Source organism: Aquarana catesbeiana, linkage group LG01, assembly GCF_042186555.1.
Source record: "Aquarana catesbeiana isolate 2022-GZ linkage group LG01, ASM4218655v1, whole genome shotgun sequence".
Classification (NCBI taxonomy): domain Eukaryota; kingdom Metazoa; phylum Chordata; class Amphibia; order Anura; family Ranidae; genus Aquarana; species Aquarana catesbeiana.
The window spans coordinates 124,599,942-124,614,210 of record NC_133324.1 but is presented as its reverse complement, the minus strand read 5'-3'; the positions used below and the strand labels follow the sequence as shown (position 1 = coordinate 124,614,210).

Here is a 14,269-nt window from a genome sequence, read left to right as displayed (position 1 = left end):
TGCTGGCGGGGAGTTGGGATGAGTGTCAGTGCTGGCGGGGAGTTGGGATGAGTGGCAGTGCTGATGAGGGGGAGGGATCAGTGGCAGTGCTGGGGGGGAAGTTCTGATCAGCCAACTTAGGTGCTCTTGATCAAGGTCATCTGCTGATCTGAGCGCTGTAGTGGGGACTTTTAATGGCAACTATAATCACAGGTAGTGTTACTGTGTTTCCGACTTTGTGGTGTCTTGCAGCAGTGACACCTATGCCGAAATCAGGAGATGGGGTCTCCTCCAGCCCCTACCATTTCACATTCCTCACCAGTCAGCTGACCTCTAGTCTCTGTCCCCCAGCCATGCCGTGAACTGAGTGGGCGGCCGCGGGCTCCAGGAACAGCCTGGCTGGGTGGCCGTGAAAAAGCAGGGAGAACAGGGCAGGATTCGGTGACCCCTGGCAAATCGTCATTTGACCCCTGAGGGGGTCCCGACCCCCAAGTTGAGAACCACTGCTGTAGAAGGTCCTTCACCCATCAGTAGGACCTGTATCTGCTTCTTTGTTCAAGGGGGAATAGGAATGGCTTCCAGTGCTTTTCACAGATGAGAGCAGGTTCACCCAAGACATGAAAGGGTCTGGAGAAGCCGTGGAGAACAATATGCTGCCTGTAACATCGTTCAGCATGACCAGTTTGGTGGTGGGTCCGTGATTGTCTGGGGAGTCACATCGATTGAAGGGTGCACATACCTTTACAGGCTAGACAATGGCACCCTGACTGCCATTAGGTTTCGGGATGAAATTCTTGGACCCATTATCAGACCCTACGCTGGTGCAGTGGGTCCTGGGTTCCTCCTGGTGCACGACAATGCCTGACCTCGTGGCGAGAGTATGCAGCCACTTCCTGGAGGATGAAGGAATTGATACCATTGAATAGCCCCCACGCTCACCTGACCTAAATCCAATAGAACACCTCTGGGACATTATGTGCCAGTTCATCCCATGCCGCCAGGTGGCACCTCAGTCTGTTTAGGAGCTCAGTTGTGCCCTGGTCCAGATCTGAGAGGAAATACCACAGGACACCAGCCGTCATCTTAAGAGCATGCCCCCATGTTGTCAGGCATGCATACAAGCACGTGGGTGCCATACAAACTACTGAGTGACATTTTGAGTTGCTGCAATAAAATTTTAGCAAAAGTGACTAGCCTGCTGCATCATCACTTTGATTTTTGAATTCAGCCCTGTATAGGTTGATAATTTTCATTTCCGTCAAACCATATGGCATCCTTTTGTTCCTAACACATTACCCATTTCATATCAGTGTAGATATCCAGCATGGTATTTTCCCCATTGAGATCTGATATGTTTTCAAAGTGTTCCTTTCCTTTTTTTGAGCAGTGTATTTCCTTCATTCGAGAAAAAAATTCCATCCTGCTTCTTCGCATTTTCTTGTAACTATGTTTGAAAATGAATGTTGAATGAAAATGAATTTGACTCCAATAACCACTCCTACACAGTGCAGTTTCCTGGTAGTCATGATGTCATGAGGTTTGACCCGCGAACACCTTACACTATAGCCCAGTCAACAGATTGCTGTAATGGGAAACGAGCACACAGTTATGAGGAGTCTTCATGTGAGGTATTATTAGAATTCAAAATCGAATAAAAGTAAACAGCATGTTCATATAAATTGGTGTTATGTTCTTTTACTGGTATTTCTTTTTTTGACTAGAGTTCTCCTTTAACACTTTTTAGAACTAAATCAAATAGAAAATATTCTGTCCTGCTTTTGTTTTTGTTTTTTAGGTCTTATTTAATCCATTTGATGACATCGTACCACGAGTAACAAAGCTCAAAAAAGAAAAACAGAAGGAAGAGTCTAAGCAGACAAAGGTGAAAGGCACCAAGTAAGTGCCATGCCCACCACCCCCAAGCTTTTGTATATGTCAGTCAATAAAAAGAACGAAGACCAGAACTCCAGGCAGATATAAAAGAACTAATGCAGCTCTGAATTCATTAAAGCCCAACTCCGGGCAAAAAAAAAGATGTTTTCCCATGCAGTGGGGCTGTGCCCACAACATATGGGTTAAAAGAGAAGTATGGGTTTCTTTTTTATTTTGGATTCATACTTATCTGTCCTCCGGCACCTCTGCACTAAAAACCGAGTGATCGAACATTGCCAATCGCTCTGTTTTCACAGCTCTGTGAGCAGAGAGCTGTAGACTGTCAGTCAGAGCTCTCTGCTCAGCTCCCTCCTCGCTCATTGGAGCGCTGAGCTGTGGGGGGGTGGGGAGCGGCTGTCTTAGGCTCTCAGCGGCTCGCTGAGAGGCTAAGACAGGTGTCAGTCCAGGCATCTGGCGTATCCAGATATCCATTGTCGCGATGAAGCGGTTCCTGGATTATAGCCTGCTCTCTGCTAAAAATGGGTCACAGGAGTGCAAAACGAACTGCGCTCCTGTGATCCATAAAAGTCCAGCAAACAAGCTTTGGCTGGACCTCTCCTTTAACTGCTTGTTTTGTCAATGGGTGACCAGAAAGCTCATGTGATCCTCCACTCCAGTGGCAAACAGCGCTCCCCAAGTTCCAGCAGTGGACTGTTCCTGACGTCTTCATATGCAGAGCAGATGCCGGAGGGACCAGTCTTGTGCTGGGAGGATTGGAGGATTAGGTAAGTATATCTCCGCTCTCCAATCCCCGGGACCAAAAAACAAGCAGTTAACCCATGCAGTAGGGGCACAGCCCCTACTGCATGGGGTAAAAAAAATGCCCAGAATTCAACTTTTATTGTATCTTTAAAAGTTTTTGGTATACCGTCAGACTGGGAAAGGAAAAAGTGCTGCAGTGCTCATGTGCTAACAAAGAATTTGCCAATAGGACAGTGCAGAGTGCCAAACAAATTAGCTGATTAGTCTATGCTTCTTCTTTCCATGTCCACTGACTGGAGGGTGAGTTAAAAGCTATTGTCCCACCAGACACGGCTGTGCTGTGTGGCAGAGCTGTGTAAATCTCTAAACTGGATGTACAGTAATACAAATTCTTTTATGCCTGCCCTCAATTTATCCATTATTATACACGTGCTTCTATTATAGAGGCTCTCAAAATGTATAGAGTAGGGACTGCAGATAATACGGGGGTGCCTTGTCGTGGCCTCTGTAGTTTACGCATGCATTTGCAAATGTGTGCAAATGAAACTTGTTTTTAACGCAAACTGTTAGACAGGACAATTTGGTTTGTTGCTGGCTGACTGGTAAGTTGAGTTGGAAATTTTTCTTTGTTGTTGTTTGACATGCGTCGCCCTTCCAAGGGCTCCTTGCTGTTAAGGCGAACTATAGGTTGGGACAGTTGCCGTTTGAATCTTTAAAAAGGAAATAGCGTCATTGTATATATTTCTGTTTGCCTGGAGTTTAGCTTAAATATTCGGGAAAGATCCATCTCGCTTGCAGTCCAAATTGGATTCATGGGTGCAACTGGCTTTAGTCAAATGTCAGTTTACCTACAAATATGTTTTAGGTTTGTAGAAGGAAACTCGTGTGAACTGGGAGAGAATGCACAAACTTCATGCAGATATTTTCCCAAGTTGGTATCAGACGCCGTGCACTGCTCTCACATATAACCTCCCTGAAATTATAGAACATTAAATAACCTTTTTGTGGAATGGTACACTTGTTTTTATAGGGTATAGTGCATGTAATTTAGGTACATGTGGAAGCATGTTAAAGCTAAGCATGTAAAAACATTAAATGCCAGCTCCAGCCAAAACTTTCCTTTTAGCTTTGTATTGAATGGGGTAGGGGTTAGATCCTTGGCTTTTAGTTTATGGTTTCCCCATTTGAAATCTTTCTCTTAACTTAAAGTGTTACTAAACCCACAACCGTAAAAATCTGTCTGTATTTGTAGAAAAGCATGCTTGTTATACTCACTGTGGAACTTAAAGGGTTTGTTAACCCACATGTCTTACTTTATATAATATGCTCGGTCTTCTAAGGATATGTCCCCCCTGTGTGTGTGTGTGTGTGTGTGTGTGTGTGTGTGTGTGTGTGTGTGTGTGTGTGTTGTATAAAAAAAAAGCTCTATATACCTTATTTGTGAGCTCTGATCAGCAGTCACGTGACACGCCGCCTCTCTCCTCTCCCCGTCTGACAGATGCAGAGGGAGGGGCCGAGATTCCCCTGCTGATGTCTGTCTGGAGGAGAGCAGGAGAGAGCCGGTGCGTCACATGACCGCTGATCAGTGCTCACAAATATACAGCACACACAGGTTGGACATATCCTTAGAAGAAAAAACAGATTTTTTAAAGTAAGACCTGTTATTACAGCAGCAGGAGGGGGCCCTGACACAGGAGCCGACAGGCAGGGAGGGAGGTGAAAGGAGGACAGAAGAGATGGAGGTACATAAACTGACCACAGTGTCAGGACTCAGCAGCCATGATACAGCGTGGTCAGTTTACATTGGGGAGGGCTGAAACTGGAAGGATCAGCCAGGTATTTCAGGTGTTACAGGGGGCACATGACACAGCACAAGTACTGTGCTGTATAAAATGCTTTAAAGGAGAAGGACACTTTATTTTTATTTTAGTTTTATTTTTTGGGGGGGTATTAAACGCTTTAAGTGATCCTCTGCATTGTGTAAAAAGGCTGTTTGATCCTGTATGCACAGATCCTCCCCCTCCTGCAGGGCCACTCTGAACAAGTCCAGATAAGACATAGTGAGGGTAGTCCTGCAACACATGCTCAGTTTGACATCTATTGCTGGAGAGAACATTTCCTGTTAAGTTGAGCTGTTCAGCTCACATGGTATTGACATCACACATTGGGGTGTGTATATAGATCCTAAATGACAGCCCAGTCCCTCCCTCCTCCTCCATGCCCAGTAACTAAAAAAGAACACAGTGGGTGGGATGTTACACCTTAATTGATGGATGATCCGCCTCCCATAACAGAATGGCTGTAGTGCATTTCAAGAGGCAGTGATTGCCATAAATGAGATGACACCCCTGTACATGTTGCAGTGTTCTTTCTGTGCCTTTCCTCTTTTTCTCTTTCTCTCCTGTCATCCTCATCCCACCTGGCACCCCACTGGAACCTTCCTAACACCCCACCCCCTGTCATCCCCATCCTCATCACACCTGACACCCCACCCACTGTCACCCTCATCTTCATCACACCTGGCACCCCACTGTAACCTTGCTAGCAATCTACCTCCTGTCAGCCTCATCCTCATCACACCTGGCACCCCACTGCAACCTTACTAACACCCTACCCCCTGTCATCTTCATCCCCCCTATAACCCGCTGCCAGCTTCCAAACAGCTTCATTGACAAAGCAGCTTATTCCAATATTGAGAGGACAAGGGTCTCTTCCCCACAAATGTGTGTTAGCGGGTAACTTGGTCTGTGGACGGGGGCTTATTGAAATATGGAACACTATGTTAACAATAGAGATGCTACCCCAGGTGAATGATTACAGTGTTCCAAAACCTACAACAGTAAAATCAGTCTGTATATGCAGTAAAGCATGCGTGTGTGGAACCTAAGGGGTTAATCCTATGCATTGTGTAAAAAGGCTGTTTGATCCTGTCTTTTCTGATTATCTCCTTTTTCCACAGACTCCAAAAAATAACCTAATATTTGCAGTCTATGGAGTCAGGCTGCTCAGTTTGGTGTATATTGCTAGAGTAGAGAGTTTTTTTTTTTCTTGGGAGGGTACATGTGATCAGTACAGGGACAAGCAATGGTCTTAAAGCCTGATAGGACAATTGTGGGAGAAATGAAAACTCTTCCTACAAGCTATCAGCACACACTGATACATGTGACAAGTTTGCTTTAACTGCTATATACAACTGATGAAAAAAAGGTATTTATCAGTTTATATTTACTAAAACTATTACATTTCCATGTTCTGTGTACTGTGGGAGACCAGATATAGTGAATGCAAGATCTGGGTTTAGTAACACTTTAATGTGTATTTTACAGATCAGGTAAGGCAAAATCTCCCCATTTCCTGTCTGACGGGTGTCTGATAAAACAGAGCAGGAAGTGAGAACAAATCCCTAGTTGGAACACAGGCAGCAGCAAAAACAAGTTCATAGAGTGAGAAAGGCTTGGAACTTCTGTCAGGATTTTATTGATGTAGGTGTCCCCCATGGGTCAGTGTACTTTGTACCAATAGTGTAAAGTCAGATTGTGCATCATTACAAACAAATGGCCACTGCCCACTCTTATAACTGGCCTATGCAGTAAGGAGCACTGATAGGGTAACGCATATCAAAAACAAAATCAGAACATAGAGCCAGCAACTTCAATAGTCTTAATCTGTTTTATTGGCACATTAGGAAAGTTTGTCTATGGGATAGTTTGATCATTCTTCCAGAAGCACATTTGTAAGGTCAGGCACTGATGTTGGACTAGAAGGCCTCGCTCGCAGTCTCTACTCTAATTCATTCCAAAGGTTCTATCTGGTTGAGGTCAGGACTCTGTGCAGGCCAGTCAAGTTCCTCCACCCCAAACGTGCTCATCCATGTCTTTATGGACCTTGCTTTGTACACTGATCCAAATCATTTGGTGAAGGGGGGGATTATGTTGTGGGGTTGTTTTTCAGGGGTTGGGCTTGGCCCCTTAGTTCCAGTGACAGGAACTCTTAAAAGATGTATGGGTTTTTTTATTTTTAATATCGTACTTACCTAGGTGGATGCAGCATAGGTCCGATGTTGCATCGGTCCCCCGGCGCCTCTAACACTGAGAACTGGGAGATCACTTGATCGCTGGGCTGTGGAAGGGGTGGGAATGGCCTGCTCAGGCTCTCAATGGCTCGCTGAGAGGCTGAGCCTGGTGCCGGTCCAGGGATCTGAGCGGATCCCGACTATGGTTGTGATGATGCCCGAGCCTGGACCGACTCTGTGATTGGCAAATTTCATAAACCCATATTTCACAATAGAAAACATAGCAAAAAGTTAAACTTAAGAAAAAATATGGTAATATTGAAATTGATGGCAGCAAAACGTCTAAAAAAAAGTTGGGACAGGGAAACAAAAAGCTGGCAAAGTAAGTGGTACTAACAAAGCTGGAAAAACATTTTGCAACTCATTAGGTTAATTGGCAACAGGTCAGTAACATGATTGGTTATAAAAGGAGCATCTTAGAGAGTCTGGGCGTTTGACAAGTAAAGATGGGCAGAGGGTTACCAATCTGTAAAAAGCTGCATCTGGGGCGTGGCATGAAGTAGAACACTAGAGTGAAAAGCCATGTTTGCGTTATCTCCTTATTTGCTAATCCTGGGATCCTACAGTCTTCTACCTTGGCCTGTTGTGCCCACCTTCCAATCAGCGACCTGCTTCAATATGTCTCTGCCAAAAAAAGCCATAGTAACTGGCTCCAAATTGGATTGCAAGACAAGGAGTATCTTGTGGAAGATGGCGACGCCTCAGCCGGTGAGTCTGAACCGGAGGGAAACGTCACTGCGAAGGGGCTGGAAGCCATTTCTTCCTGCCAGACTACGTTAACCATGAAATTAGAGGAGATGAAGGTGAATATCTTGAGTATCCGCCACGATTTACATGTGAACATGATCCAGAAATGCCACTGTCTTCTCTGGGCCAAAACTCATTTAAATTGTGCAGCTTAGTGAACATTCCAAAGCAGACTGCAGAGTAGACATTGCATGTTTCTTCTGCAATAAAGAGCCTTGCCTGCTCACAGTTTTAAAAACGGGACTTTGACCATAGATGAAAAAAAAAAATCAAGTCTCCTGCCCTGCTAGACAGGGCTGTGCTATGTGACAGAGCTGTGTAAATCTCAGGAATGGCTAGAAAAAAAAAAAATAATAATAATTTGGCAATTCTCATATCTTTTCTTTGTATTTAGCTGTTTTCCTAGAGTTCGGCTTTAAAAATTGAACTTTATTCTGCTGTAGTGTTCAGTTAGCTGTCTTGTGGCCTAGCAAACTATAACTTTTACTTCCACCACAAGGACTGTAAAAAATCTTGCTCAGCACACTCTTTCAACGCTAGGCATCAGAAGAGGGCAGCAGCTGTTGGTAATACACAATGCATGTGCTATTAATGCCCCTGTGTACCAGATCTTATTGTGCTGTCCTAAATTGGAGAGATTTTTTTTTGTGGTTAGAAAGTTGTCATGTTCTGGGAGCACACGGGGTCAGGAGTTGATGTAAGAATAACCATGTAATTGGTTATTACCCAGGAGTCTCTGCTCTTTTTGAATATCCTTGTATGCAGCACATTTATTCCTGGCTAAGTAGCAGAACATAATCAGCTTTCCCTTCCTTTTTAAACATAATATCCTGCATTCTCCCCCACGGGCAGCTAACAATTGGATTTATGTTTTATGAGTGACTCTAGGTTTGAGTAGCGTCATTCAGTGCGGTCACAGCTAGACACCATCTCCCATTAAAAGCATGGTATTTACTTTCTCTGGAATAGAATTTAATTACTCAAGAAATAAACAGCATATAATTAAAAGAACACAAAAGAAAAAAAATGCGGTGTTTACAGCAGGCACTGTTCATGATTATTATAATAGATCTGTAATTCTTTTTAGAGGCTGGCTTTATGTCAGCTGGGGAAGTTGTAATTTGTTTTGTTTTATGGTAGCAATTTCATGCAGTCCGCAAGAAAGGACTATTTTGTGAGTACTTTAGAAAACTCGTTATTTTCTCTAGTTTCATTGTAAGTTACCTTTCTGCATGGGGTTCTAAGCTATTGTAGAGTAGTCGCATGTCCAATCCAATCTACTTTGGTGGTTTTGTTAGTTGTAAACTAGATGTGCTTAATACAGACATTCATAGAATCAGATTACAGCTGCCCATACATCAGTTAAAGTTTTGTTTTTTCAGAACATTCAGTTTTCTAATTGTTAAAGGATAAGTTCACCTTTAACTCGAAAATATTAAATGCACATGCTTTTGCAAGTAAAAAAAAATGTGCATTTATTATTTTCTTACACTACAGACTGTAAATCATTGCACCCAATGTCAGGTGCAATGTCAGGCTCCTGCAGACTCTCTCAGCTGTCTGCCCGTACCTCACATACTGGCATACAGTTACTGAACTGCAGGAAGAATCAAACTACAAGAGCTCACACCAGCTCCCTCACAGTTCATTGAGTCTGCCGTAGCGGCTGATGGTACTTGTAGTTCATTCATTGACAGGAAACTGTGATTGAATGATGCTGCTGTGTGTGTGGAGCCCCGCACAGCCACTTTTTTTTTCAAATTGTGACAGCGAATGCAGGGAGAAGATCCCCCCCAAACCCCCACCCCGCTCTCACAGAGCGGGGATCGCTGGTGGCAGGAGGTGGGTGTAAAGGAACATGTTACACCCTAAATATGGGTGTAACATGTAACATTCTTCTAAATGTGAACTGATCATTTAATAAGGTCAAGTTGATGTTCATTTTACATCATAGGAATGAGAAAATTTGAAGGAGCAGGGTGGAAAATACTTCTTGAACAAATAAAATTCTTATGCCCTGTACACATCGCATTGCCATCGGAATAAACGCTGAAGGTTTTTACTACAGAGTTCCAACGGAATACCACTCAAGTTGTCTTGCATACACACGGTCACACCAAATTCCGACCGTCCAGAACGCGGTTGCGTACAACCCGTACAACGGAACTAGAAAGCGGAACTTCAATAGCCAATAGCTTCCGTCTCGTACTTTCTTCAGAGCATGCATCTTTTTTGGTGCGTCTGAACAGCATTCAGACGAGCGTTTTTTCCAATTAGTAATTTGTTCCGTCGGAAAAATATAGAACATGTTCTCTATCTAAGTCCGTCTGAATTTTCGACAGAGAAAGTCGGATGGGGCATACACACGGTCGGAATATACGATGAAAAGCTCCCATCTGACTTTTTCTGTTGGAAATTCCGCTCGCGTGTATGCGGCATTACTGTGAATCTGGTTTTCACTCGGGAAAAATCCTACAATGTAATGACTGTGTGCTAGGCACAAAATGAACCTGTGTAATGAATCTGGGATTTCATTCAAGTAGCAGGTCTAGATGAAATTTTTAGTGCTTTCAAACAAAATTAGTTGTCGTATTGATGGCAAGATTTAATTCTCAGACTAACCATTTTCAGAATTTCGAAAATATGGCCAGTTTGGGATTCAACTTGAGACATCAACCTAATCTTTAAAGCCCCTCGGATAAAGATGACCCTCTCCCACCCACTACTTACTGATCTCTGTATTTAAAAAAAAAGCTCCTCTCTAAATCCCCCTTTTAATCCATGGCCATTGACACTTCGGTCATTTTCTGCTTCTGGTAACCTCCTGCTTGAGGATCTTCTTTGGTTGTCAATGTCACTGCCTGAGTGACATGGACACCTCCTATTGGTTAGCTGGTTGGTGGGACCCTCTCAGGAAAGAGAAGAGATGACTGAAGCTATCACAGGGGGATGGAAGGGAACCAGTGGTCTTGGGCATCATTGCATTGTTAGATTAGAGGTCCCCTGTCCAGGAAACCATGACAGTGAGGTACCTAGATGGGGGATTTAGGTGAGTATTGCTGGCTTCACAAAGGTAGGGGGGGGGGGGGGGCTTTCAGGATGGGTAAAAAAAAAAATAATTTTATCTTGGAGTGGGGCTAGATACAGACCTTGACCTATGCAACCTGTAGCTGACACTGCCTAACAGAGATTCGCTGGTACAACTGATGTTGTTTCTTGTCTGCATAAAGGTACTATTTGTGTGAGTAGACATAACTATTGGGTATTCACAACATGCTAGCTCAGTTAAATAGAAATTACTATCGAAAGTGCAACTGTGCAAGGTATGTCCAGGACAGTCTAGCTTATTATCAGTTACACTCCAATGCTACCTTCAAACACATTCTAATTTCAGAGGTGACACGACAATGTGAAAGTCTTCCCTAATGGCTAATAGTAATTAGTGATGCTAATGGACTTCTGTGATGTTGAAGATGTTTTGTAGCTTTTCCAAGTCAACTCATAAGTTCCAATGGCTCTCAGGAAGATACCCCAGGCTTTATATTCTCAGAGGTATCACAGATACATTAACCCTGTCATCATGGAATTAACACCTATGCAAACTTCCTGACAGCATGGATGGGTTATGTAGAACTTTCACACCTCCCATTCTGTTCTTGGACCGTCAAAATCTGCACATTTAATGGTATCTTCCTAACGGTCTTAACTGAAGAAGTTCCAGGAAGTTAAGAATGGGCAGGGAACATATGCCCATCCACACTGTTAGCTTTGATGAAGGTATCTGTTAGATTTTTTTTCATTTAGTGAACAGCCTAAAAATGGCCAGCCTAAATATATATAAATATATATATACCATGACCTGAATAAATGAGAACCTTCACAGACAAAGGCCACCCTTGCATTCACATCATTTTAGTCTAATTAGCTATAGAACTGTGATACAAAAGGAGGCACTTGAGTGTGCATAATTAGACTACAGAAAGATGTTCAAGGGTGACATTGAAAATCCCTGGTTTGCAGAATCGCATACATCTAATACTCCATATATCATACCGTATATGATATATGGAGTATTTTAAGGCGTATATTAAGGTGTGATCTTAAAAGCAGTTTTGTTCATTCCTTTATTGTCAATTTTTGCAGAAATTTTAATTTACTCTCTTTTGGAGAAGAAGCTGAGGAGGAAGAGGAGGTGGTGAATAAAGTCATTGAGGTAATCCATAATACTTACTTTATTTGAAGTAAATATTTTTCCTGCACACACAGGGAAGTAAAATGCAGGCAGAGAGACTGAAGAGATCTGATTCTAGAACACACTAGCCAATCTTATCCTTCTTTGTGAAGTGTAGCAGTCACTCCCTACTTTCCTTTAGCATTGCATCAAGAAATCCTACACCTTTACTCATTTCCCATTCAGAGGCAGCATATTTAAAGCATTTTCTGAGTCTTCCAACCCCCCCCCCCCCCCCCCCCGCCCTCATCCTTTATCACTGTATTTCAGCTCCCCCTCTACTACAACTTGTCAGTGCATCTCTGTTCCCCCTCCCCCGCCCTGTGTCAGTGCATCTCTGTTACCCCCGCCTTGTGTCAGTGCATCTCTGTTACCCCGCCCTGTGTCGGTGCATCTCTGCCCCGCCCCCCCCCGTCAGTGCATCTCTGCCCCCCCCTGTCAGTGCATCTCTGCCCCCCCCCCCCCCGTGTCAGTGCATCTCTGCCCCCCCCCCCGTGTCAGTGCATCTCTGCCCCCCCCCCGTGTCAGTGCATCTCTGGCCCCCCCGTGTCAGTGCATCTCTGGCCCCCCCGTGTCAGTGCATCTCTGGCCCCCCCTGTCAGTGCATCTCTGCCCCCCCCCGTGTCGGTGCATCTCTGCCCCCCCGTGTCGGTGCATCTCTGCCCCCCCGTGTCGGTGCATCTCTGCCCCCCCCCCCGTGTCGGTGCATCTCTGCCCCCCGTGTCGGTGCATCTCTGCCCCCCCCGTGTCGGTGCATCTCTGCCCCCCCCCCGTGTCACTGCATCTCTGCCCCCCCCCCGTGTCGCTGCATCTCTGCCCCCCCCCCGTGTCGCTGCATCTCTGCCCCCCCCCCCGTGTCGGTGCATCTCTGCCCCCCCCCCCGTGTCAGTGCATCTCTGCCCCCCCCCGTGTCAGTGCATCTCTGCCCCCCCCCCCCGTGTCTGTGCATCTCTGCCCCCCCCCCCCGTGTCTGTGCATCTCTGCCCCCCCCCCCGTGTCTGTGCATCTCTGCCCCCCCCCGTGTCTGTGCATCTCTGCCCCCCCCCCCCGTGTCAGTGCATCTCTGCCCCCCCCGGTGTCAGTGCATCTCTGCCCCCCCCGGTGTCAGTGCATCTCTGCCCCCCCCCCCGGTGTCAGTGCATCTCTGCCCCCCCCGGTGTCAGTGCATCTCTGCCCCCCCCCCGGTGTCAGTGCATCTCTGCCCCCCCCGGTGTCAGTGCATCTCTGCCCCCCCCCCGGTGTCAGTGCATCTCTGCCCCCCCCCGGTGTCAGTGCATCTCTGTCCCCCCCCCCGTGTCAGTGCATCTCTGCCCCCCCCCCCCCGTGTCAGTGCATCTCTGCCCCCCCCCCGTGTCAGTGCATCTCTGCCCCCCCCCCGTGTCAGTGCATCTCTGCCCCCCCCCTGTCAGTGCATCTCTGGCCCCCCCCCGTGTCAGTGCATCTCTGCCCCCCCCCCGTGTCAGTGCATCTCTGCCCCCCCGTGTCAGTGCATCTCTGCCCCCCCCCCCCGTGTCAGTGCATCTCTGCCCCCCCCCCGTGTCAGTGCATCTCTGCCCCCCCCGTGTCAGTGCATCTCTGCCCCCCCCGTGTCAGTGCATCTCTGCCCCCCCCCCGTGTCAGTGCATCTCTGCCCCCCCCGTGTCAGTGCATCTCTGCCCCCCCCGTGTCAGTGCATCTCTGCCCCCCCCGTGTCAGTGCATCTCTGCCCCCCCCCCCCGTGTCAGTGCATCTCTGCCCCCCCCGTGTCAGTGCATCTCTGCCCCCCCCGTGTCAGTGCATCTCTGCCCCCCCCCGTGTCAGTGCATCTCTGTCCCCCCCCGTGTCAGTGCATCTCTGTCCCCCCCCCCGTGTCAGTGCATCTCTGTCCCCCCCCCCCGTGTCAGTGCATCTCTGTCCCCTCCCCCGTGTCAGTGCATCTCTGTCCCCTCCCCCGTGTCAGTGCATCTCTGCCCCCCCCCCCCGTGTCAGTGCATCTCTGTCCCCCTCCCCCCGTGTCAGTGCATCTCTGTCCCCCTCCCCCCGTGTCGGTGCATCTCTGTCCCCCTCCCCCCGTGTCGGTGCATCTCTGTCCCCCTCCCCCCGTGTCGGTGCATCTCTGCCCCCCCCCCGTGTCAGTGCATCTCTGCCCCCCCCGTGTCTGTGCATCTCTGCCCCCCCCCGTGTCAGTGCATCTCTGTCCCCCTCCCCCCGTGTCAGTGCATCTCTGTCCCCCTCCCCCCGTGTCGGTGCATCTCTGCCCCCCCCCCGTGTCAGTGCATCTCTGCCCCCCCCCCCGTGTCAGTGCATCTCTGTCCCCCTCCCCCCGTGTCAGTGCACCTCTGTCCCCCTCCCCCCGTGTCGGTGCATCTCTGCCCCCCCCCCGTGTCAGTGCATCTCTGCCCCCCCCCCCGTGTCTGTGCATCTCTGTCCCCCTCCCCCCGTGTCAGTGCATCTCTGTCCCCCTCCCCCCGTGTCAGTGCATCTCTGTCCCCCTCCCCCCGTGTCGGTGCATCTCTGCCCCCCCCCGTGTCAGTGCATCTCTGCCCCCCCCGTGTCTGTGCATCTCTGCCCCCCCCCCCCCGTGTCTGTGCATCTCTGCCCCCCCCGTGTCTGTGCATCTCTGCCCC

The 14,269-nt window shown here is 47.5% G+C and overlaps 1 protein-coding gene across 1 annotated transcript in view; it reads left to right on the top strand.

Annotated features, from left to right (window-relative positions):
- Positions 1-1,774: 1,774 nt before the first annotated feature.
- CWC27 (CWC27 spliceosome associated cyclophilin) overlaps positions 1,775-14,269 on the top strand; it is a gene marked incomplete at its 5' end in the record, with an annotated part of 272,255 nt that continues 259,760 nt past the window's right edge. Inside the window, 2 exon segments of the mRNA XM_073623567.1 lie at positions 1,775-1,875; positions 11,576-11,645. Of these exon segments, the coding sequence (XP_073479668.1) occupies positions 1,775-1,875; positions 11,576-11,645 (171 nt within the window).